Here is a 24,073-nt window from a genome sequence, read left to right as displayed (position 1 = left end):
TATTTTATATATACGTGAAATATAATATATTTTTAATTAAAAAGCATAGTTATGAATGAGATTAATGAAAAGAAAGGGATAGCATAGACTTATAATATCAAATGTTTTAGCAATTATTTTGTTTTCAATTAAAATCTTCTCTTTTTCCCGAAGCAAAGTTGTTGTTGTTAAAAATCCAAAAAATAGATTAAACAAGAATTGATAAAATATTTTGAATAGAAAGACTTTGTAAGCAGTTATTAAGTATTCGTTATAACATGCTCTATCCAATCGGAATACTTCATAACATTTGTGAGAACGAAAGCTCTATCCGTAGTATAACTGACCAGGCCAAACAAGGCAAACCATTCTTTTCCCGAATACATCATCTGTTTGCCCAATACGTCGCCTCGGTATCCATAAAGTTGATTCATTACGGGAGGAAATGGCACACAGAGCTGACTTTCTCCGAGAACACTTTGATTAGTTGAACAATCGGCGGGATTTGCGAGTTCCACATTCCGGGTGGATATGATTTGCTTTGTTTCAGTTAATACGGCATCATGGAATGCAAAAGGCGGGGAAGATTCTAAGCCCCGTTGAAACATTTTCTTCGCTGCTCGTATCAAACAGATTGGTTTCAAGCCATCTGCAAAAGAATTCTTAGTTGGTCAAAATGACTGGATTACAAAATAAACATATTACTTATGTTAACTGGTTGCCTCAGTTTGATCAACGCAATGTTGTGCTGGTAATCGCCTGAAAAACTCGGATGAATATTGATCGAGTCAACGGCTACGGAAGGGTATGGATATGTATTAACTCCCATCGGAATCACTTTTCTGCTAAATAAATAAAGCTATCAAAAAATTCTAGTAGTTTCAGAGTGCAATGCTACTTACATATTATTCGGCAAACCGTTGGCGATTGTAATGATAAACCCTACAAACAAAAAAAGAGTTTATATGTAGTTTCAGAAATAAGGAAAATAGTAGTTTAGAATTTAGGAAAAGGCACTCACTGTCTGTAATAAAGACACCGTGGGCAAAGTAGTTAGCTCCACGAATTTCTGCCATCAAGTACGATTCTAAGTTGTAACCACCGCAGTCGCTATACAACCAGATTCCCTGATTCTGAGCCACTGATGGACTCCTCGAATTGTGAGCTTCAGTTGGCCTTGTTGGTCCTGGTTGGACTGTCTCGGGCAAGTCCTCAGTGTCAGCATCCTTTATTTTTTCTGAAATCCAGGCCCCGTAGCCTACCACATCAGTATAAAAACCGGTTCCAATGGAGTTGATTCTGCTTGCGATCCCCACTTGAACTTCGCGATACGAGTTTGTGCTTGGATCAAGAATTAGAAGTTGACTTAACGGATTCCCGGAATCGACATTTTCGATCTGCGGACTCGGATAAGCTACACATATCTGATTCGAATTGGGACCAACAGCCATTATTTGTTTGCATTGCTTTGGATTTAGATGATCGATGGTAATTCTTAAAAAATCTTCACCACTACTATTTGGATCAATTGCATAGGTATTGAACTTTAGTGTCATCTGCACAAAGCTCTTAATAGAGGTGTCCAACACTATACATATTGGAAAAATTTTGTCTGTGAAGAAATATGTTAATAATCTTTTTTCAACTGAACATTCTTTATGATCATTTACTTACCACTAAAGTCGACGCTGTGCGACAACTTTAGCAGAGCTATATCACTCTCGAGATTTTCTTCGGAGAACAGTCGATGAATTATAGCCGATGTTACTGTATAGGAATGCCTTTCCTGCGTAGTAGTGTCATCTCCCAAATTTACGTATCTTTAATGAACAAAATTTAAAATACTCTAAATTCAGTTCAGTATTGCATACTTTGCTGATAAAACAAACCTCAAAAGTTTTTTTTTTTTTTTTGTGAAAAATAAAACCGGTTCAGTTATTATTATTCATTTGTGTATTAATACATTTGAAAACATTTTAATCTTATTTTCGCATTTAAAAGAAAAGTTTTTAACTAAAAAACTCTGGCATTTAAGATCTATGTTAGTTAGTTTGTTTGTGTTACTTACAGACTTGTTTGGCCATTTATGCAATGAGCAGCACCTAAAACAAAGCCTGCAAAGATTCTTAGTTGTTATCAAGCAATTTTTTATTCCATAATCAATAACGTACGTCTATGAATCAACGAGCCTCCACATAGAAATTGTGTTGCATTACTTATGGATGCCATCCAGGCAGAAGGTTGTGTAACTCCACCATTCTTATTGGGATTGAGTACGAATCCACAGGATGGCTCCAGGAACTGGGAAGCAGCCTGGTGGCCGAGCAACAAAACAAACAAAGGAATCCAAGCAGAGAACGTCTTCATCTTAGGAGATACACGAAGCGAATGAATCACAAGTTTAACGCAGAGCTTGAATCGCAATTGATCTTCATGACATTTTGTTTCGAAGAAACCATTATCAGTACACATAGAAAATATTTAATTGTTTTGTGTTGATAGTACCTCTGAAAAGGAAACGACCTTAGTTTGGAAATTATTACCACTCTATAAATCAGTGAAACACTATATTTTTAATTACCAATAAGCGGAACTAGTTAATATAGTTAATATTAAATAAATATTATTTCAGTGTTAGAAGTTTGACTGTATGCCTCGAATAAAGTTTTGGGACTTTTTTTTCAGGCGTTGTCATCGGTTTTTTATTTAATTAATCTGTTTTTATGTCAGACTCATGGAAAAATATCAACAGAAAGCTTTAAAACTGACCGATGGGTTCAAGCTTAATTATTTTAATAATATCAATGATGTGAAAAGAAGTTTTATAAGAGCGTTTAATATTACTGGTTAAATAAATACAAAAACTAAATTTGTAATGATTTTCTTACCTTTTATGTTATTAATAATTAATAATAATCGATGGATCCTCTTGCGTGTCCTTTTCAGGTGTGTGCACATAACGGACATTGGCGTGGGCTACATCTCCACGATGCTGTCGCTGACCGCCCTCTTCCTGCGCTGGTGCTCCCAGGTGCGCGACTTCGGGCTGCAGCACCTCTGCTCGATGCGCAACCTGCAGGTGCTCTCACTGGCCGGGTGCCCGCTGCTCACCTCCTCGGGGCTGTCCAGCCTGATCCAGCTGAGGCACCTGCAGGAGCTGGAGCTGACCAACTGCCCGGGGGCGTCGCACGAACTGTTTGACTACCTGAAGGAACACCTGCCCCGCTGCCTGATCATCGAATAATCGATGGACCGGATGGACCGACCGGACCGACGATCCCGATGGAGCTCTCGGAGCAGTGATTTTCGTTTTGGATTCGAGTATTCGAGTATGCTAATTTTGGTTAACTTAACCTCCAGTCGGCAAGTTCCTCGCGTGCTATGTGACTTTAACTTTCCTTCAACACTGTACTCTATCCCTTATAGTTTTAGACTTTTTTTGATTTCTGCTGTGATTTGATACGGAACTTAGTTAAGTTGATCTGTTTAAGACGATGATGTACCACAAAAGACCCGAAGATGATATTTATTTACATGCAATACCAATATGTCTAATATACAAATACATAATTATATATATTTATATTTATAAATATACATTATTTATATTATTGTAGTTTTTAACGAACGTTTTATTTACTACTCTCGCTGTAACTAAACATGCAGTCTACGTGTAAATTACTGAGAAAAGGAAACAAACAAACAAACAACACAAAGATTTAAAACAAAACATTGCGCCCAAAAGACGAACAAACAACAAATAGAAATACAAAACACAAAATACAAAGTGAATCAAAATATGCAATTAAATTAAATTAGTTCAAAGAAGCAAAACAAACAAAAGAAGAAAATTCAAAAATATTTACGAGTGTTGCGGAAACGTGCAAATGTTGCCGACAGCTTTTGATTGAATTTGCAATTGAAATTTACAAATCCTAGACTTTTGCAGCCCCTGACCAGAGAAACCTTACTTCGATTGTACCATATGACTAATCTGTAATTAACTTACGGCAACTGAAAGTATTTTAAGCAAGGATTCGGTGACAGAAAATGCACGCTAGCAATGAAGTCAATATTTAACACAATGTTTAGTAAATTGTTGTCAAGGTGCGAATCATGAAACAATCGACTTCTGGCCGTCAAAGATACTCTATATATCTAGCTTACGTTAAAGCTGCTCTCCTCATTAAGCAAAACCCTCACATTCAAACCTAATGTAAATGCTTTGTTTTTAATTCCAATGTGAGAGAGTTTCATCATGAACATTAAGCAAATGAAGATTGGAAACTGCAGTCTTAAACCAACAACAAACACAATTCAACAAGTACATGATAAAATAAATAAATGGTAAAATGAATTTGAATGAATTGTTTTAATGGGGAAAAAGTTGGGAAAATAACTTTGAAGCGGTATAAAAAAAAGTCTGATGACTTGTCAGTCTTAAATAAAACTTTATGGTCCAACATTTGTTTGTTTTAATATTGGAAATCGACAACTTAACAATAAAACCGGATGCAATTATCATACAGTTGAGTAAACGTCAGGGTCATTCCTCGCAAGCGCCTTCACCATCCTCATCGTTGTCATACTCGTCGCCGTCTTCTTCGTCTTGTTCGTCGTCCTTGCCCTGCTGATCCCACCAGGAGAGTACGCCTAGGCCGGATTCGTTAATGGCACCCTGTAAGCAAGTGGTTTCGTATAAGGATAAAGCCTTTATAAGACAAAAAGTAGCTCACAATAATCCTGTACGGTGTCTTGACTTCTTGTGAAGCGGCAGAAGCTGCTGATGATGTGCTGGGTCCCTGTTGCGATTGAGCCTCTGCCTTGGGCGGTCCAATGGGTGAGGTCTCCTCAAAGATCTCTCGCGATACCCGGAACTTGATGGGCTCGCCCACGTCCATGAAGAGATCGTGCTTGGCGCCATCCTCCAGTGGATATTCCCAAACCCAGGCCTGTTCGGCCTCATCGAATCGGGAGGGATGTTGCAGGGCGGCATGTGGGATAAGGATGTCGTCGAAAAAGCCGAGTGTCACATGGACACCTTCTCGGCTGCAGTTCCGTATTTTTCCGGTAATCACGGTGCCCACCATCGGTCGGAAAACCACGTACCGAAAGAGCACCTCAGTGTGTGAGGCTCCATCGCCCGGAAGGATGATAGAGTCCTTTAGGGAGACGATGTCCTTGAGCGCAATGCACAGGCCAACGTTTAGCAGGACCTGCAGTACACAAGAAACGAGAAATTAGGACCTCCTCAAATGGGACTCCCATTCAACCCACCTTGTTGGCCAACTTGCGGTCTATCTCGTCGCGCACTGCGTCCACCAATTTTAAGTGGAACTGGTCCGGCGCAATTCGCACATTGTCCTTCAGCTCGGCCAGCACGAACATATCATCCAATTTTTTTAAATAAAGATTTAAAAACTAATGGTCGTTCATTGTTTTGAATGCGAATTACCATGTGTAGTGCGTATGCGGTCACACCATCAAATAAATAATACTAAAAACTACTTCAATATTTAAACATGATATCGAATGGGTGGAAAATACCAAAACAATGTCAACGCTTTACTGTGAATGGCAATCGCAACACGTGCGGTTGAACACATTTGTGAAATTTTAGCGCTTTTAGAAGTTTGCGAAATTTGTTTTGTGGCTTTTCAAGCTTCTGCGCTATAAATACCTCATAAACTTGAATTAATTTCTGAATGTCTACGATGAACGACGACCAGCACAAGTACAGCGACGCCGAGGAAGATGAAGAAGACCTACAGAACGTAAGCAAAATTATCCAATGTTAGGAGCACCGTGTTATTATTTTAATTTTTGCAGTCTGAATGGGTTAAGGACTTCAAGAACCTTACAGTGAAACACGAAATCTTCAAGGACATAAAGCTGACGCCCAAGGAGGCCAACGATGACCTGGCCCAAGTTATAGAACCCAATAACGAAGAGGAGGAGGAGGACGTCGATGAGGCCGAGGACTACGATGAAGAAGACTATGACGATGTGGGTGATGACTACGATACCTACGAGGAGGCCTACACGGGTTTCAACAAGCTCCACACTCAACCGCAGCTAACAAACGCTAGTGGAGGTGGTGGCGGATCCGGAGGAGGAGGAGGTGGTGGCCCACAACGCGTCAGCAGCTATCAGCCAAACGAAAAACTGCTGCGCCGCTACTCTGCTCGCATCAACGTTGAGAAGTATGATCCCACCACGAATATGAGCGCCCAGGCGGCCAACAGGTTGGTGAATTTCGATCGGCGCGATCGAACGCAAGTGCGCGACAAACACGATCGGGCAACCGCCGAACAGGTGATGGATCCGCGCACCCGGATGATACTCTTCAAGCTGCTCAATCGTGGCCTCATACAGGAGATCAACGGATGCATTTCGACCGGTAAGGAGGCCAACGTCTACCATGCTGTGTCTAAAAACGGTGACGAGGAGTTCGCCATCAAGATCTACAAGACTTCGATTCTGGTGTTCAAGGACCGCGACAAGTATGTGTCCGGAGAGTTCCGCTTCCGGCACGGTTACTGCAAGCACAATCCGCGCAAAATGGTGCGCACCTGGGCGGAGAAGGAGATGCGTAACTATCTGCGGATGCGCAACGCTGGAGTTCCAGTGCCGGAGCCAATCCTGCTGCGTTCGCATGTCCTGGTAATGCGCTTTTGCGGTCGAGACGGCTGGCCCGCTCCCAAGCTGAAGGACGTTGAGCTGAGCACTTCAAAGGCGCGCGAGTTGTACAGGGATTGTGTGGTCATCATGTGGCGCATTTACAATCAGTGCCGCTTGGTGCACGCCGATCTCTCGGAGTTCAACATCTTGCTGCAGGACGGCCAGCTGGTGATTATCGATGTGAGCCAGTCGGTGGAGCACGATCATCCACATTCATTTGATTTCCTGCGCAAGGACTGCACCAATATATCTGAGTTCTTCCGCAAGCGAGCGGTGGCCACGATGACTGTCAAGGAACTGTTTGACTTTATTACCGACCAAACTATTACCGTGGACAACATGGAGGAGTGCCTGGAACGCATCTCAGAACGGATTAAGGACCGTGACTTTGATGCCATCTCGGCTCAGGAAAAAATCGACGAGGCTGTGTGGCAAAACACATACATACCCAAGCGCTTGGATGAGGTAGGTTTTCCCATTCAGTTTCTTACCCAAAGTCGGTTTCTTAAATAGAACCCTTTTTATAGGTTCGTCACTTTGAGCGCGATGTGGCAAAGGCTAAACAGGGTGTGCAGCAAAATCTCATCTACGGCAAGATCACCGGGTTGACATCGGATCTGGATGTGCAGCAGCAGCCTGATGTCCTGGAACCTGCATCTTCCAAACAAGAGGAGGGTAGTGATGCAGAAACCAGCGGTAGCGAAGACGAGGACTCGCAGGATAAGGAAAACGACGATGATGGCAGCCGCTTTAAGAATTCAGCAAGACCGAGGGAGGAATCTCCGGACAGCAAGAAGGCGCGGAAGAAGGCCGTAAAAGATGCAAAGGCGGAGCAGCGCAAGGTGAAAGTGAAAAAGCACGTGAAAAAACGCAAGGAGAAAATGGGCAGCATGAAGAAGTAGAATATCTATTTCTAAATAGAGTTATTATTTCAGTGAGTTTTAGTTTTTATAATTTCACTTCTTTTTAACTTAATTGCTTCGTAGAGAAATTTTAATATGAACATGTTGTTATTTTTGTAACCCAATAATTCAAGTAACTTTTAACCATTTGAATTGCCGTATAAAAACCGTAGTGCACTTTAGGTTAAGATCATTTTCCTGTAAATAAACTAATTTTCTGTGAAATTAGTTATTCTGTAAAGAAAAGAATTAAAATGCCAGCAAGGTACTTCTGTAATCGCATTTACCAGTGTAGTTTCTCACCCACAATATTTCCTCTTTTTACGGAAGTAGTTCTCTTACTGATTAGGTCTCTCTTAAGAACCAAGATGCGTGAAATTTGGCATTACTCGGAGACACTACAAAACTGAAGCTGCTGCGGATTATATGCATTCGCGTTCAGAATGTTGCTGTGGACACTTGTATTGTGCTGGAGTTTGTCATCGGGAAATGTCGCAGAATCCACGATGAAACCGCTGCATTACAATCTAACCATTCTCGCGCACTTGTTTAACCCAATTTCGGACAGTCGGTACGAGGGCGTGATGGCCATCAAAATGTTGTCGAAGCAGAGGAGCAATACTATTTATTTGAACGCCCCCCGAGAGTTGAGCTTAAATGTGAAGAAAACCTGGATTGTGCGATATGCCAGTGGGGGCGAATCGATGTGAGGGAAATACAAAGAACCGCGAAGAAACCCAATGAGGTAATGTTAACATGCACACATTTTTTCAACGTCGGCGAGGTTTACACGCTGCACATGTACTTCACTGCGGGACTGAATCGACCAGAGCGGATTGGCTTCTTTGTCGGTCAATACAATAAAACACCTAGGGAGTTGTACGGAGTAACTCGCTTGTCGCCGGACTACGCACACTACGCGTTTCCCTGCTTCCAAAACCCGCGTTACCGGACCCCTTTCAACATTACCCTTGTGCACAATCAAAAATATGTTGCCCTCAGCAATATGCCCGCTATTAAGCTGACACCACAGTAAGTATATTCTCTTAAATGTATTTAAATATTTATAAATCTATATTTGTTATTTGTTTCCTCGCAGTGCGGAAATCAATGATTATGTTTGGACTACTTTCATGCAGACACCGCCACTGCCAACTCACATGGTCATGTGGACTCTACACCGCCTTCAGAAAGTTGCAACGGGCGGCAATGTGACTGTGTGGGCAAGACCGCACTTGACGGAGAAGCTATCAAAGGCGGCGGAGTTAACCACAAAACTGCTCCGTAGCTATGAAACCTTGCTCAACCGTCCGTTGTCAGGCAAAATTGATTGGGGCGGCAGTTACGATCATGTCGTCCTCCCTGAGTACACGGATGTGGATAGCAGCAAGGGTCTGTTGATCTATGGCGAGGGTGAGGTGACCTCAAGCGATAAAGGACCAGAAGATATGCAGGCAATGCTGGCCGAGCTCTTGGCTCGTCAGTGGAACGGAGTTCTGGTAGGCGCTGCGGAATCGGAAACATCCTATGTCAGCGACGGCTTGAACTACTATCTGGCACTCCATGTAATGGCCATGGAGAACAAGGACACCCTCAAGATGGCCCATCTGCTGACAACCCGACTGGATGTTATGCATTACGATTCGCTAGACGACACGATGGCACTCAAAACAGACTCGAGATCATCCAGACACCAGAAGCTGCGCAAGGATAAGATGTGCCTGCTCATCCACATGATTAGTTCGGCCGTCGGCAAAAAGGTCTTCTTCGAGGGACTGCAAGACTTCTTTCACAAGTGGAGCGGGTCGGCTGCAACAACCAAGCAACTGTGGGAGCAGTTCCAAAAAGCGGGGCGCCGAGGTCACCAACTGCCCGCCGGCATCGACTTGACCACCGTGATGGACTCTTGGCTGAATCAACCGGGATACCCGCTGCTCACCGTCCTGCGCGACGATCAGTCCAACACGGTGACCACCATTCAGAGCCGCTATTATCAGGGTAAATCCCCGCCTAATGGCAAAGAATGCTGGTGGCTGCCCGTCATCTACATCACCAAGAGTGTGGAGCTGTATCAAGTTGAGTGGCTCGGTTGTGGGAAGAGGAACAAACCGAATGAACTGAAGTTGACCAACGTCCCCAAACCGAACGAGTGGCTGCTGGTGAACACAGGGGCTGCAGCACCAGTGCGTGTCCTCTATGACATGGACAACTGGCAGCTGATCAGTGAGGCACTGCTCCACGATCACAACCAGATTCCGGAGGCGGGGCGAGCCCAGTTGGTTGACGATGCCCTCGCGTTGGCCTGGTCAGGTCAAATGGAATATAACACCTCCATAGGAGTTATTAAGTACCTTAAAAGCGAGACCAGCGTTAGCGTTTGGCAAATGGCAATAAAGAATTTCGAAAAAATCCACAACATCATGAGATTGAGTACTGGATATCGCATCTTTAAGGTGGTGACTTTGATTACTATCAATGCAGTAAAAAGATTTTTTATAAATTATTTTTCCAGGTTTTCATGCAGCAACTAGTTGAGCCTACTTTTAAAACAACAGTGAAATCCCTTTCGTCGAAAGCCAGGACAAATCCTGAAACACCGAGTGACCCTGAATCAAAATCAAGTGAATCAGAGACAAACAACAAATTGCCAGGAATTATTTACCGCTTGGCGTGCCAATTTGATATTGAAGATTGCGTAACCGATGCACAAAACCTCTATAAGTCGGCGATAAATCAAAAATCCAGCTCCTCGATTCCGGAGGACATACGAGAAATAGTCCTTTGCAGGGGTATCCGTAACAATTTGGAGAAGGATTGGATAACAGTGCGGGACATGTACCTTGAAGCCACGGAGGAGAAGGAGAAGGGTATCCTACTGCGCTCCCTCAGCTGCACCACGGAGTATTGGGCTGTGCAGAAGTTGCTCAACTGGGCCCTCGACGAGAATAAGGTTCCCAAATCACTAGTCGTGGGTCTTTTTACCGCCGTATTGAGAACCCCACTGGGTCATCACCTGGGCACTCAGTTCTTGAATGACCAAATGGAGGAAATCCTGCGCAGGTGGGTGCTAAATGAATACTCTATCCAATAGAGAATAATTAACAAGCCATTCTTAGCTTTTCCAACAAGGAAGTCCAGGACATTCTCACTCCGTTCATTGACGAGGTGACCACCAAAGATGAGTATTACGCACTGAAAGCTGTTTTCAAAAACAAAATGTCCTATACGTTGTTCTCTAGCCTTTCCAACATGTTGGATCTTTCGTGGGACAAAGTTACTTGGCGGAAGAAACAGTATTTGGAATTTCTAAAAGCCATTCGGAGTAATACTCTAGAAGCCAATCCCAAACCAGAAAACGAATAATGTGGGTTTTTATATCTCCATTTGTGTTGGCCTTTAGATTATAACACTTTTTGTAACGACGCAATAAATCATATTAAATATCCAAGACATTAGTTTTATTCTTGTCAAATTTGTATAACTTTACTTTACCCACGAAAACTATACAAAATATGGTCGCCTTCTAAACAAGATCAAAAAATAAGTCGGCTAACTAAATTTCATTTAAGATAATTGCTTGTTTTCGACATCATTGATTTTAGGCTCCGCTCTGTTATTTTTAATTTCGATATGTTTGCAGGCGTCAACTAGTATTCTAACTTAAAACTAACTTATATTTATGTTAACATTTGTCTTGTCAGGGGAATGGTGTATATTCACATATGTACAGGGAGTATCTATCTGTCTGTTTAAAATCGAACATCACAGCATTGACATTGGCTACAATTAGAGATTAAGATTCATCTGGTGTTTTGGTTGCAAAATCAGGTGTAGCATCTCTTTCGCAGGCTGATGTACATCATCACCCGGAAGAAGAGCATCAGCATGGCCAGCAGCCCGAACTGGTGCAGCATGGAAACCTTTTCCACGTCCAAAAACTTTAAAAGCACGCGGGGATCGCTAAAGTGGCAGTAGATTTCATCGCAGTCGAGCTCCTCTCGATGAAATCCGAAGACGGCCAAAACAAGAGAGACCACGCCCACTCGCACGTAGCTGAACTTCATCAGAAGTTGCATTCCTCCGGAGATTTGGGGTGCGAAATCGAATCCGTAGACCGCCAGTCCCATAAGAGGTGCTATCATCATGGGACCCACCACACTGCCATTCTGCAAAGATTAGAGAACAGAAAGTTTTAGCCAAGATTGCTTGAGCCCAAAAGTATACTTTTTGAAGGGAAAATATTTAAAAAACTGATGTTACTGGTTACTGGTACAATTCCTTAAGAAGATGAACTCACCGTTATGCTAAAGGTGGCTCCAATGGCCAATCCCATTCCCTCGGCAACCAGAGAGATCATCAAGCCCACGGCCACGAAAATTCCAAAGCGCCAAAACTGCTGTGGCAATCCGGACATATAGTAGGTGACCGCCATGAAGGTGATATTCAAAAGCACCTGAAGTGGCAGACGCGATATCGTCAATGCCATATAGTAAGGGGTCAGGGTGTACCAGCGATTGAAGGTCTCCTTCTTGACCACCTTCACCTCAGCGGGATCTTCAGCATAAAATATGAAATAAGTAAGATACTTTGGAGTGGGATTTGAATAACTTACAGCTCAGAATGGGCACCATCACTTGGGTGTACACAATCATAAGAACAGCACCGATGCAGAATTTCAGGTGATCGAACATCCGAGCACCCTGGTTGCCCAACTGGAAGAATATCAAGCCAAAGAACAAGCCACACAATAAATGATGGAACAGCTGGATGGTCAGGGCCAAACGGGCACGGGTTATCCGCAGCAGCATCACCCTCATGAGCACCATGAACTGCCGCACTCCAGATACATCCCGTCGATCCGAGTTGAGTCGCCGGGAGAAGGCCTTAACCTGTTCCACAAGCGCACTCGTGCCGCCAATTAGTGAACCATCCGTGGAGGCGGCACTGCCGGCAAAAAAGGAGGGCAGGAACGGACGCTTCTGCTGTTCCACGAACATCGTGGTCACCGCCTGCTGAGATGTCAGCGTGGCTCCCAACTGATCCGACGCATTTACCGCGTAGATCAGCTTGCCATTTTCGGTTAGGTCGCTGAGTCCTGGCACCAGGTGGCCATCCTCCGCATCCACCAGTTCAATAACTACAAAATATTAAGGGAGAGTTATATAAATTATTAAATTTGGTACGATTTGTAGGAATATGAAGTCGTTATTAGTATTAAATAGAAATAGAACTTTTATTTAAATTCAGTTTAAAGTTTTATAACACAATCAAACATTAAAACGTACACAAAATAAACAGATTTTAGTTTGAGATAAATACTTATTATCCTTATTTGTTGTTTTCTTTAAAAATAAATGAAATAAACTCACTGTAATCCGAGGGACTATAATGTATGGGACAGTCGAGCTGAGCCAATCTTAGAAATGGAATGGTGGCCCGAGGACTGCCCTGGTAAACGCAGTGTCCTTTGGCCAGGACATAGATGCTATCGAAGTAGTTGTAGATTGTCGCCGAAGGTTGGTGGATGGTGCATACGATCGTGCGACCCTCGTAGGCCATCGCCTGCAGCAATCGGATGCACTGGGCTGCGGTCACCTCATCCAGACCACTGGTTGGTTCATCCAGGAAAAATATATTGGGATTGTCCACTAATTCCAAGGCGATGGACAATCGCTTTCGCTCTCCGCCACTCAACTTTTCCGCTGTAACATTTCGCCGGTGATTCAGGTTGAGATTCTCAAGGATGTCTGTCATGATTTCTGCCTTTTTGTGGCGCTGCTTCAGTTTGAGATCACAGGCGAGATTCATTAGCTCCTCCACAGTTAAAAGAGTTTGGTGATGGTCGTCCTGAGTGATATAACAGGCATTGTCCCTCTTGATCTTAATACTTCCCGTGACTCCATCGCGTCTAAAAAAAAATTAATTCATTAAGAATTGTTTAAAACTATATAAGTACTATCCAAATATATCTTAATATATGATCAATGGATTTTAAATATTTTTTTTAATATAAATACAAACGATAGTTTAAAAATTGTAATTATAAAATAAATTTGTAAAAAATAACTAATAAACTATATAAAGTTTATAGACAAATAACAGATGATTGGATTCCATAAGTGATTTTCCAATTCTTTTGATGGTTCTATTGTTTTTTCTGTCTGGTTTCCCTTCAGACTCCAAACAACAATTTCGCTTGACGACCAGCAAAATCTTAAAATTTCCAGCACAAACTGGACAACCTTTTCAGAACTATTTATATACCACGTAGATCCGTGACTTGTCAGATTTTTCAACTCTATTTAAGTCGGTAAATTTCCAACATATTCTGACAAAGCATTAGTCTCAAGGTTATTTTGGTCCAGAATGGAATCAAATGACTACAGACATTTGTTTGCCTGTCTGCAACCCCTCAAACCCTAAAGAACTTTTTTGACTTTTCGCATTTGAGTCAGAATCCAGTCAAGAACATGACTTTTATCACCAGTTTGTTGAACATAGAACCGGTTAACTTTCGGCTCTCAAATATTATTGCTTTTTTGGTTACACTTGAGCACCGATGACGTTTAAAGCATAAAGTTAACTGCAGTCGAGTTTGTTTGGTTTTTGTTCTCACCTGAAACCCGAAATCGCATTAAGCAAACTGCTTTTTCCGGCTCCCGAGGGTCCCATGATCGCCGAAAGTTGTCCATTCCGGAAGCTGCCACTGACTCCGTTCAGAATTTGACGCTCCCCGGTTACGCGCCCTAAAAATAACATATAAAAATTTATATTAAACAAATATATTAAATATGAAAAGGTTCTTTATCTATTAAATACTTATTAACTTGTTTTTATAAGAAAAGTTTATCACTACTCAAAAAGATGTATTCAAATGACATGTTTGTCTTGGAAAGTTTCTGTTTGGGTTTATTTAGAATAAAGTGTCTTAAATTAATGTAAATTAAATCTAACTGAAAACTCGAATATGCTAAGCACCATCCACAAAAAATTGATAGTTTGAGTGAATCATAAAAAACAACGTCTTCTGTATTTAATATATTCCATTTATTACGTCTGAATAAATTGTTTTCTGGTTTAGCCAGACGGATTGCTTATAACGCAGAACATGAGATATTAAGAAGCGGAGAGAAATAAATTAAACATATCAAGTTTCATTATCAGCCCAGTATTGTGAATGGAAAACATTATTTCAGTTTCATTCATTGGGGAATTCATAGATATTTACAGCTCAGAATATCTGATTGTTAAATATAGCCTGGGAAAAAGTCAAATAATAATAATTATTATCAAGTCATGGTTCCGAAGCAAAAAGATTCCGAAGATAACAAATATTGTGTTTGAGTAAATTACATGACTTGCAAAACTGAAACCAGCTGTCAAATTCAATTCGACTGTCTGAAAACTACAATTATTCGAAGGTGTCCGCACGCGCATAATTTATTCCAAATTAAATTTGGCTTGGGTGAAGAATTCTTAATCGCAGGAAGTTTTTAATATCAAAGATCTGTAGGTTAAGGCTTTTACTTTCCCAGTAATTATCATTATCGCGTACGAACCTGACCTGCATTTTTCACGATCTGTCAGTCTCAATGCACAAATGAGTTGAATATGTGCCAATGCCACTGGAATTCTTATCAGCAATGCAGCTGTTATATACCAAGCGATGTTACCGAAGGCCGGAATCAAATGTCTCACGCAATAAATGATTCTTGGGATTCACTTTCGTTTTCGGTTGCCAACAGGGCGAATGGTTAATAAGAAAAATTGTTCCCCTCTTGGCTTCAAAGATTACTAATGAAGAGAAGTCTTTATTATTTACCTACAATACGAATTGAATTTGTTTCACTATAAAGATGCTAATTTTAATAACAACTAAAAAGTGGTTTAATGTTTTAGTTTTTCCTGACTGCTAAACTAATATTTCCGTTGAATCAAATCCCTTGCTTTGCCAATTTATGACCCAGTTACTCCTTGCAATCAATCAACATTCATTCCACAATTAAGCTGCAGTTCGCGAACCAATTCAAGAAGGTCACTGACAAGTCGGCTTCTGTCACAAATCCTATTATCAAAAAGTGTTTACCGGCAACCAGTCTCCATATCAATTGGCGACATATCAATTAACCGGTGTTGTTCGAGCATGCCTTTTCAGCTTTCTGGCCACCACGTTCTGAGCACGCGCAGCGGCCAAGACCAAAAATAAATAAAAAAAAAAATAATCAACTGTCAGCGAAAACAACGAATAATCAACAGTACGTTGGCTCGGCTGATTTATCGGACCGTTCCCCCTCCTCAAACATTGTAAACCGCGGCTCCCACGATTCTACGTGAGTCACATAATGAGGCGTGACAATTTGTTGGGAAACTGATCTACAGACGATAATACGGAAACCCGGTTTGCCGCTTCACTTTTTGTTGGGTCAGATTTATGCTTTGTTTTTACAAACTTCTACCTTTTGTCGGAAATTTTAAAATTTAAATCAGAAAAAGCAGGTAACATAATATCGGTAAACATCTTCAGCATAATAAATAATCAGTTTACATATCGTAAATATCGAAAACATTTATCTGTGGAAAATAACACCAGAACGAAAACAAAAACTATTCACTAGGAACAACTTTTACTAATATCAACAAAAACATTCCGAAATTGTTAATCTTAATTTCAGATTTGTTTGGTTCAAGCCAAAATAGAAACTGCGACTCAAACAAACACAAATCTTTAATTGCTTGAACGAATCTGTGAATTCTAGCCAGATCGTCTGCTGAGTCACTTTTTTAGAAGCTGAAAAGGTGGGAAAAGGGACGTGCTCGCTAATTGATGCAATTGAATTGGCTCCAACTAATTAACACAATTTAATTAGCATACCAACCGCGTTTGCCCGACAAATGCGACTTACAATGCGGCACAACAATAGAAATGGGAACTGACTGATTCAGTGAAATTGTGTGATCTTTGATCTTCTAACTAGCCCTTCTGAATCATTCAAGTTATATAAGATAGAAGTGCATAGAATAATAACCAAGTTCGGCGTACCTATCCCTTCTGAATCATTCAAGTTATATAATCTAGCAGTGCATAGAATAATAACCAAGTTTGAATTATTCAAGCTGCATAAAAAATATTTCGTTATAAATTAAAGTGTAGAAAGCTTGGTATTTCTAGTAGTTATTCAATGATAGTAAATTAATTTTAATTGGTTTACCACCTAGCAATTAGTACTTCCGTATCCCTAACTAGAATTTTAATCTTTAATTGGTATTTGGTCAAACATTTATGCATACAAGTAGCTTACACTGATCTGCAAACTGGAATTGAATTAACCATGTGCAAGTGCCTGATTTAAGTGCAAAAGTAGAGTTGCATGCCACTTAATTGGCATCCCAATAGTCAAACTGAACCCCTTAGACTGAATAAAAACCCGGACATTGACTGACTGGCAGACTAATCTGAAATTGCCCTGGGGACTTGGAATGGAAAAGCGCGGTCTCTCTCGCGGAACAGAAAAATAAAAGGCTAAAACAAAAACAAAAACGTGTCCAAGCTTTGGCGACTTTTGGAGGGGAAAATTATTCAATCAATGTTGGGCAATTTTCGCTTTTCACTGTGCGCCAACAACATAATGTTGCTGTTGTAGCTGCAATTGTTGTTGCTGCTGTTGCTGTTGCTGCTGCTGCTGCTGCTGCCGATCATGATGATGATTGCTGATGATGGTAATGATGATGATGAGGTTGTTAATGTTTTTGTCGCAGCAGTACTACTGTAGTTTTCATTGATGCGGGACACATCGAGGAAGTGGCAATGTATCCACGATGTGTGAATGTGTGTGTGCGCCGAGATAAATGTGTACACAAAATATTAAGCTCACATACTAAACTCTGGGTACTTATTTACTCGTACAGTGCGGTATAAAGTAGTGATTTCGGTGAAAACATAATATTGACTTGACCCACTACACTCAATCGCAGTTCAACCACCTTTTATTATAATTCTTTGGCTTGAGAGTTTGAAAATTCAATTTGATTCATTCAGTTAATTTTGCACTTCAACTAAATTGAATGAATATATTATTTTATCATTCAAATAAATTCTTAATAAATGAAATAAAATATTTCCAAAGTGCCTTACATTTATGTGAAGCCATGTTTGCATGCATTCTCATGCCCGTCGTTCATTATTTTATTCCCCATGGCGACGACATTAGGCGATATCACGCCGTTGGTTGCACGTTGCACATGGCGTATGAGCAATAATTAATCACCAGTTGTACTTGAGATTGACTCTTCAATCAGGAAGCTTTACTTCAAGCTGCAGGTAGCAGCGAAAAGTAAGTTAGGTGCGAGTAGTTTATAAAACTTTTCTCCTTCTGTCAAACAGATGTCAAATTCAATCAATCGAACACTTGCTTTAGTTAACAGATTGCAAAAAACACTTTTTAAAAAAAATTAAGTAAATAGCTACAATCCATCATGCTTGTTACACAATGAAGTTAAAATTACAATATAAATGATGCAGAAAAAATTTCAAGGGCATATTATAAATAAGTGATTGTATTATGTATTACTTGTTACTACCAGTACTTGTAATTAAAAATATATACAAATCAAATGCGTTTTAATACTCGAAATGGCACGGGATAGTTAAATCTACATAATATCTACAGAAGCTTCTTAGTATAAGCTTATATAAAAAAACTAGTTGATATATGTTAAAATAATGACTCAATTGAATAACATACCTAATACGCAAGACTATCATATAACAGCTTCTATATAAATGCCATTGAGCCTTGAACTTTCATTTTAAATAAATAAAATAACAAGAACATTATTAGTGCAAACAAATTTATTCAAATAGTTATCCGATTCCGGCAGTGGGCAGTTTAAGTTCCATTCATTCGGTTCAATCAACTACTCAATTCCAGAACAAACTTGACAGTCTGCCAATCCATTACATTATTCAATCCATTCGATTCTCTGTCAATGGCATTTACAGCAATATAATCCGCACTTAAGTTGAACTTTCGCCTAGAAAATCCAATTGATTCCCCGGATGGAAAAACTTGTTTTGGCACAACACCAAAGGCAGAGGTTGTGGCCATAAACGTGGCCGAGAACGAAGACCATCTCGGCCAAGTGTGTCGCATGTAATGTCGAATAAAACCTTAAGAAATTGTAACATATTGTGCAATTGACATTAGAAATAGAGGCAAAGAAAAGGCCAAAAGAGCAAACCGGCTGGCCCACTTCAATTATGGAGTAGTTAGTGCTGGCCAGATGACTACTTGGTCATTATTACATGACCATTGCCTCCGCCGACGAAGAAAACATTGCACACAGCACATAAAACAAGTCTGATGTACTCGAATGCAAATAAAAACCTCCGCAAGCCAAAAGCACATTTCGTACAAATATTTGGCACTTTGAAGACGTTTGGCAATGGAGCCATGAAGGACTTGTGACGATACCATATTAACATATTAAGCTTAAATATGAATTAACCCATTAAACTAAATATGACTTAACCTATTAAACTAAATATGCTTTAAGTAGCTCTTATTATTAACCCACATGTTTATACAAGGGATCATAAAGTTAAGTCAAATTACTAAAGTCTTAAAGAGGTTACCAGCTACCTTTAACCACAATTTAAATTTAAAGAAAACAAATATTTATATATATTTTTTTAACTGGAGAAACTTAGATTCTAAGTAATGTAAAACCCGTTCTAAATTTAACCATTACCATAAATTAGAAACAGAAAGGTTACTGGATAATTTTGTACTTATGCAAACCTTCAAGTGCAGATTAAATAATGATTATTTATCATAGTAACTCAAGGGAGAAAATGTGCTTTTGAATGAATAATTCATGATAACTACATTCTTTTGATTAAGTTTAATTTAATGGCTTACCAACTACAGGTTAATTATATATAAGCTTAATATTGTATAACTTACAGAAGTTCTTGCGTTCCTTAACTGTGTAGAAGACATCTTGGAACTCCACATCTTTTGATTGTTTGGCGAGGAGGTTTCGCGACAGCTCCATGGTGGATTTTCAAATAATTTGTTTATTGCTATTTAATGCGGCGTTCAAAAGCACATATATTAGTGAACTACGCGGGTGGCAAAAGGCGGAGTCGTGGCTCCGCGGATTTTCACTGATGGATTCAGATACTTTTCGCTGGCTCGTTCGCATCTAGATACGTGCGCCGCTTGCCGAATGTGTCATTACCTACCGCACCAAAGTCGGAATTGGAATGGGAATGGGTGCCGGACTTATTTATTTATATATTTTGCACACTTTTTCTCTTTCTGTACTTTTGCCAGCGCTGCGATTATTATTGTTGATTTTGTTATTGTTCCTCTTCATGCACGCATGCTCGTGTGATTGCAGATTTATTGCCCGTTTTGTTTTGATCACGCTGGCGACTTACGCGCTGCAAATAAGAAATTAATCATTATAGACTTTGACATGTGTGGGAGGAAGGAGGAGCGTGTCAGAATTAAAAGAAACATAAGTAAATACGACTTATCAACTTCTGGCAGCCTTGAAATTAACGCCCAACAGGTCGACCTGATAAAGGTTTTTTGGGGTAAATGTTTGCACAATTGTTTGGTTTCTTAATTTTATTTTTACTTAGTCATCACATTTTTATTTTTATTGTAGGAACCGGTATTGTTTATGCACTACAGTTTTCAACTAGCCAATAAACTTGAAGATAGTAGTAATATTCTAATTGCATTGATCCTATTCAAGTTCAAGTTTAACAAGCACCCACAGAACCAACGCTCAATGTCAATGCTTATGGAGTAAAAATCAATGTTTTCAATTTATTGACTATATACAGGTATCATAGGCAGTGATAAATATCTTAATTGCTAATACCCTTTTACCCAGCTGCACATTTGCTTACATTCTTCACCATATATACAAAACTATATAATGAATATGGCAAATAGTTCGATAATAACCAGATATCATCGGTAAAAATAACCTATCTGACATGAGACTTCACCAGAACTTTTTTAATGTTCCCCAGTTTTTATCTTTTCATAGTTTTGTATAAACAGCGCTTTCACAACGTTAAACAAACTCAAAGTTCAAAAAAGTATCTCACTAATATAACAACGCGGAAATAATTATAGTATTAAATTATAAAATGCAAGTCAACCACAATTAGATAAATGAAATGTGAATTGTGAGAACATTAAAATTTAAACAAAGTGCTCGATATGGAACTATTATTAAATCAAACCTTAAAGATTGAACCGAGACAATAAAAACTAAAAGCTGGTTACCTTATAATGCACTATTTTTTAATAACTACAATAAGCAGGTCAGAAAGCCAGTTCATAGAGTATTACGGTAATCACCAGCTAACGAGTCTAGATCGATGACACCACTGACTAACTGACTGACGGATCACGAACGTTCCGCTTTCGAGGCGGAGCTGTGTTGACATCGCAGATTTATCACGTTTTCACACTTGAGATTCGCTCCGCTCGCCAGCGATTAAATTAAACAATTACTTACAACAAAAAATGCTATTTAATTCTTTTGAAAATCTATCCGCATAAAACATCTTTTCCAACGATCAGTAATTTAATTCCCCATCAACTGTCAGTGATTAATTTATTTTATTTCAATACAAATTAGTATTTATTTATTATTTATTCAAAGCATTCCGAATAACCTGATGATCTGCTCCTGTCGGACAAGTAAAGATTCTTTAAAAACTTCAGAGTTCGCCGCATTGTGTCCCCAAATCCAAATGGGAATTGTTTTTGTCTTATTTACTTTTTTAATGCTTTTGGCGTCGTCGGATTATTCGAAATTAACTGGCGCCGACTGGCTAAATGCAAACGAGAAACCCGTTCTGGTTTCTGGACAAGAGGCATTTTCAGATTTAAACCTGGAATTAAGTTCTTTGGGATGCGAACAAAGAAGAAATGCATCCGAACGAACACTAATTCCCGACAAGAAAATGAGTAAGGTGGTAATTTAAGAGGGGCTAATTGAAAGCTTAAATATGCATGCCAATCTACACTCAGTTTAGCAACTTATGCTAATTCCTCGTCGGCTGTCAGATTTATTTTCTATTCTTTGCGGTCTATTCTGTGACGTCAGGTGGCAACAGAAGCTCATCGGTTTGGTTAGACTTTTGACCCCCGATGAATAGTTTAGCATACAGAGAACATTAGCTAAAACAACCATCGAGGAAACCGGCAAACTAGCAATTGAGTTTCAGCTAATCACTTCAAAAACCATTAGTCAAATTCTGACAAATGACTTATTTTTAAAATCATTATAAATGCTTTTAGAAGAAGTCTTTGGATAACAATTCAAAAAAGATAATTATTGCAATTTTTATCAACAAAATACAAATTATGATTATAACTTTGAAAGCACTTTAATTTATTCAGAAAAACATAATTTGAAAGTTATTTAAAAAGTCTTTAGGCGATTCAATCTACATAATATTAGCGTTGCTGTTTATGACTTTTTATTATATGTATATATTGCATGCCCAAATCCGAATCCAGATCTAAAGCAAATCACCCAACCGTTTAAGGGAGGTGCATTATAAAGCAATCTCCTATAACTTTTGGATTAAATCCACGTCACGTAGGAGCGCAATCCATACAACTCAGTAATCAACAAAGAAACGCATGTACTTTGAGCAATTTGGTTAACCACTTTTAAGTTTAATTACTCATTGGACTTATAGGTCAGTGACAGAAAACAAAATCGATGGTTCGAGGGGGAAATTCAGGTAGCAGTACTATAAACATGAATCATTTTAGCATTTATAAATTTAACTACTTTAACAAAATATAATTCTTGTTGTTTTCCATGTGTCGAATTTTATATTATAACATCGACAAATATTTTAAGCCAAGACGTAGACGATCAATTAAGCTGGGATCAGTTTTTATTTGGTGTTTAAAATGCACGTGAGTTTTTTCCCATGAAAAGTAAACTACGTTCATAAATTTTATACGTCGTACATTTTTATACAATGCTATCGTAAAAAGCCAAGCCGAATGAAATTTATAACAAAAAAACATTTGTATAAATAATTTACAATATCATTTTACGAAATATTTCTGTTTCATTTGATACAACGTATAAATTTGTTTATTTTTTATAATATAATCTAGAACAAAAAGTCTTGTTCTGAAACTTTTGTTCTTGATTCGTTGTTTTCAGGCTTACTTAAATGTACACAAACATGTAATAAAAATTATATTATTATCAGCTTTATTGCAATCCAAGTTTCCTGCATGTTTTCAGATAAATTACGAAAGTCGGAAATTCTATTTAATGGTACTTCACATAATGATACTTTATAGAACTTGCTTATTTGGGTGCATATTTAGATTATATTTTTTGTGTGCTATATTGCCAGCACTTCTTGTCGCATTGTTGCACATCCGACTGGTCAAACACAATACAAAAGGCTCTTATTTTCTAAACAAAGCCAAAACAAAACAAAGCCGCAGACACGAAACCTTAAATAAACCGCTTTGTTCGCCAAATATTTTTTGATTGGCATTTGCACTGCAGTTAAATTAGATAGCATTGATTTTTCTTGTTTACTCCTTACATTGGAATTCGTTGTGTAATGCTTTTTAATATTTCTCCGCGAAAACTTTACTGGAATTAGCCGAGGATATGGCGGCGTAAAATGTATTATCGAAGAGCTGGCGAAAACGCGTCCACTCTCGACGGCGGCGTGAAAACAACTGCCGCTTAGTCGGCACTTGAAGTCGACATCCAACGGGTTCCCCAAATAAAAATGGTCAGTCGCAGTACACAGACGATTATAGTTTAAAAAAATTCAACGAAATATTTTGACATCATTTTAACCATGAACAATGTCAAACATATATTTTTTTATACATTTGTTTTAAAGTTACATTTTTGTCCTAAGGTCTAGATAATTTAAACGTAACACCAAATATGACTAGTTTCTGCCTTGTTATTGTTATTATTTAAATAGACAAATATTGGAATATTGAAAAATAACAATATAATTTCCTTTTGAAGGTTTTTTCAATCTTATTTTAGCTATCACTCCAGTATCACATTTAAATTAACTAAGTTAATTTAAAGAACGTTATTATTCTTATTGGTCGAACAGTGATATACACAAGTTCAATTTTAAAATACGCAATGCACAAAAAGAAACCTTTAAGTTTTTACGTTGTTTATATAAATTTATACTTAAGTTCAAAATTGCAACAAAATTTAAAAGTTCAAAATCACTACAGTTTAAGTAAATTTAAATCTGACTTGAAACCGCGCCAGATTTATCGATAACAAAGTTTGGCAAAATCAAAGCTTGCAATCATACGCTGTACAGCACTGGTTCTAAACTTGAAAAAAAAACAAAACTGTTACATTTACAAATTCGAAAAAAAACATTGACCTTTGCCTTAGGTGTAACGGAAGCCCTTTTTGTCGATTAAGTTCTTGTTTCACCTTCGATTAAGTTCGTC

At 39.1% G+C, this 24,073-nt stretch overlaps 7 protein-coding genes across 8 annotated transcripts in view; 4 read left to right on the top strand and 3 right to left on the bottom strand.

Moving 5' to 3' along the window:
• The window catches only part of LOC108100527 (F-box/LRR-repeat protein 16), a 30,126-nt gene extending 25,790 nt beyond the window's left edge, over positions 1-4,336 (top strand). Inside the window, exon 5 of the mRNA XM_017204486.2 lies at positions 2,926-4,336. Within this exon, the coding sequence (XP_017059975.1) occupies positions 2,926-3,223 (298 nt within the window). The 3' untranslated portion in view covers positions 3,224-4,336. The remainder of the gene's footprint in view (positions 1-2,925) is intronic.
• LOC108100528 (prostasin-like) lies at positions 56-2,400 on the bottom strand. Of its 2 annotated transcripts, none has more exons than XM_017204487.1 (7): positions 2,151-2,400; positions 2,048-2,093; positions 1,654-1,799; positions 1,001-1,591; positions 882-921; positions 685-824; positions 56-628 (listed from the first exon to the last, which is right to left on the bottom strand). In XM_017204487.1, exons 1-7 carry the CDS (start codon positions 2,344-2,346, stop codon positions 240-242), a joined length of 1,548 nt encoding a protein of 515 aa, XP_017059976.1. In that variant the 5' UTR covers positions 2,347-2,400; the 3' UTR covers positions 56-239. The 2 variants fall into 2 exon arrangements, with proteins under 2 accessions (XP_017059976.1, XP_017059977.1); XM_017204488.1 differs by having other exon boundaries at positions 685-821.
• A 94-nt stretch (positions 4,337-4,430) lies between the features above and the next one.
• On the bottom strand, positions 4,431-5,451 carry LOC108100529 (DNA-directed RNA polymerase III subunit RPC8). Its single transcript, XM_017204490.2, has 3 exons — positions 5,257-5,451; positions 4,716-5,195; positions 4,431-4,657 (listed from the first exon to the last, which is right to left on the bottom strand). The coding sequence occupies exons 1-3, from the start codon at positions 5,365-5,367 to the stop codon at positions 4,526-4,528; spliced, it is 723 nt and encodes a 240-aa protein (XP_017059979.1). The 5' UTR covers positions 5,368-5,451; the 3' UTR covers positions 4,431-4,525.
• A 96-nt stretch (positions 5,452-5,547) lies between these two features.
• LOC108100392 (serine/threonine-protein kinase RIO1) lies at positions 5,548-7,844 on the top strand. The gene is made up of 3 exons (XM_017204250.1): positions 5,548-5,753; positions 5,809-7,125; positions 7,188-7,844. The coding sequence occupies exons 1-3, from the start codon at positions 5,685-5,687 to the stop codon at positions 7,560-7,562; spliced, it is 1,761 nt and encodes a 586-aa protein (XP_017059739.1). The 5' UTR covers positions 5,548-5,684; the 3' UTR covers positions 7,563-7,844.
• A 74-nt stretch (positions 7,845-7,918) lies between these two features.
• LOC122319884 lies at positions 7,919-8,284 on the top strand. The gene has a single exon (XM_043207709.1). It carries the CDS (start codon positions 8,006-8,008, stop codon positions 8,270-8,272), a length of 267 nt encoding a protein of 88 aa, XP_043063644.1. The 5' UTR covers positions 7,919-8,005; the 3' UTR covers positions 8,273-8,284.
• A 26-nt stretch (positions 8,285-8,310) lies between these two features.
• LOC108100389 (thyrotropin-releasing hormone-degrading ectoenzyme) lies at positions 8,311-11,010 on the top strand. The gene is made up of 4 exons (XM_017204248.2): positions 8,311-8,594; positions 8,662-10,015; positions 10,075-10,622; positions 10,679-11,010. Exons 1-4 carry the CDS (start codon positions 8,311-8,313, stop codon positions 10,923-10,925), a joined length of 2,433 nt encoding a protein of 810 aa, XP_017059737.2. The 3' UTR covers positions 10,926-11,010.
• LOC108100391 (ATP-binding cassette sub-family G member 1) lies at positions 10,994-23,307 on the bottom strand. Its single transcript, XM_017204249.2, has 7 exons — positions 23,179-23,307; positions 19,526-20,007; positions 14,179-14,308; positions 12,932-13,470; positions 12,175-12,699; positions 11,860-12,116; positions 10,994-11,728 (listed from the first exon to the last, which is right to left on the bottom strand). Exons 2-7 carry the CDS (start codon positions 19,614-19,616, stop codon positions 11,387-11,389), a joined length of 1,884 nt encoding a protein of 627 aa, XP_017059738.1. The 5' UTR covers positions 19,617-20,007; positions 23,179-23,307; the 3' UTR covers positions 10,994-11,386.
• Positions 23,308-24,073: the final 766 nt, after the last annotated feature.

Source organism: Drosophila ficusphila, unplaced genomic scaffold (assembly GCF_018152265.1).
Source record: "Drosophila ficusphila isolate 14025-0441.05 unplaced genomic scaffold, ASM1815226v1 contig_286, whole genome shotgun sequence".
Taxonomy (NCBI): domain Eukaryota; kingdom Metazoa; phylum Arthropoda; class Insecta; order Diptera; family Drosophilidae; genus Drosophila; species Drosophila ficusphila.
Note: the sequence above shows the minus strand (reverse complement) of the source record. Positions and strands in the feature narration are given on the sequence as shown.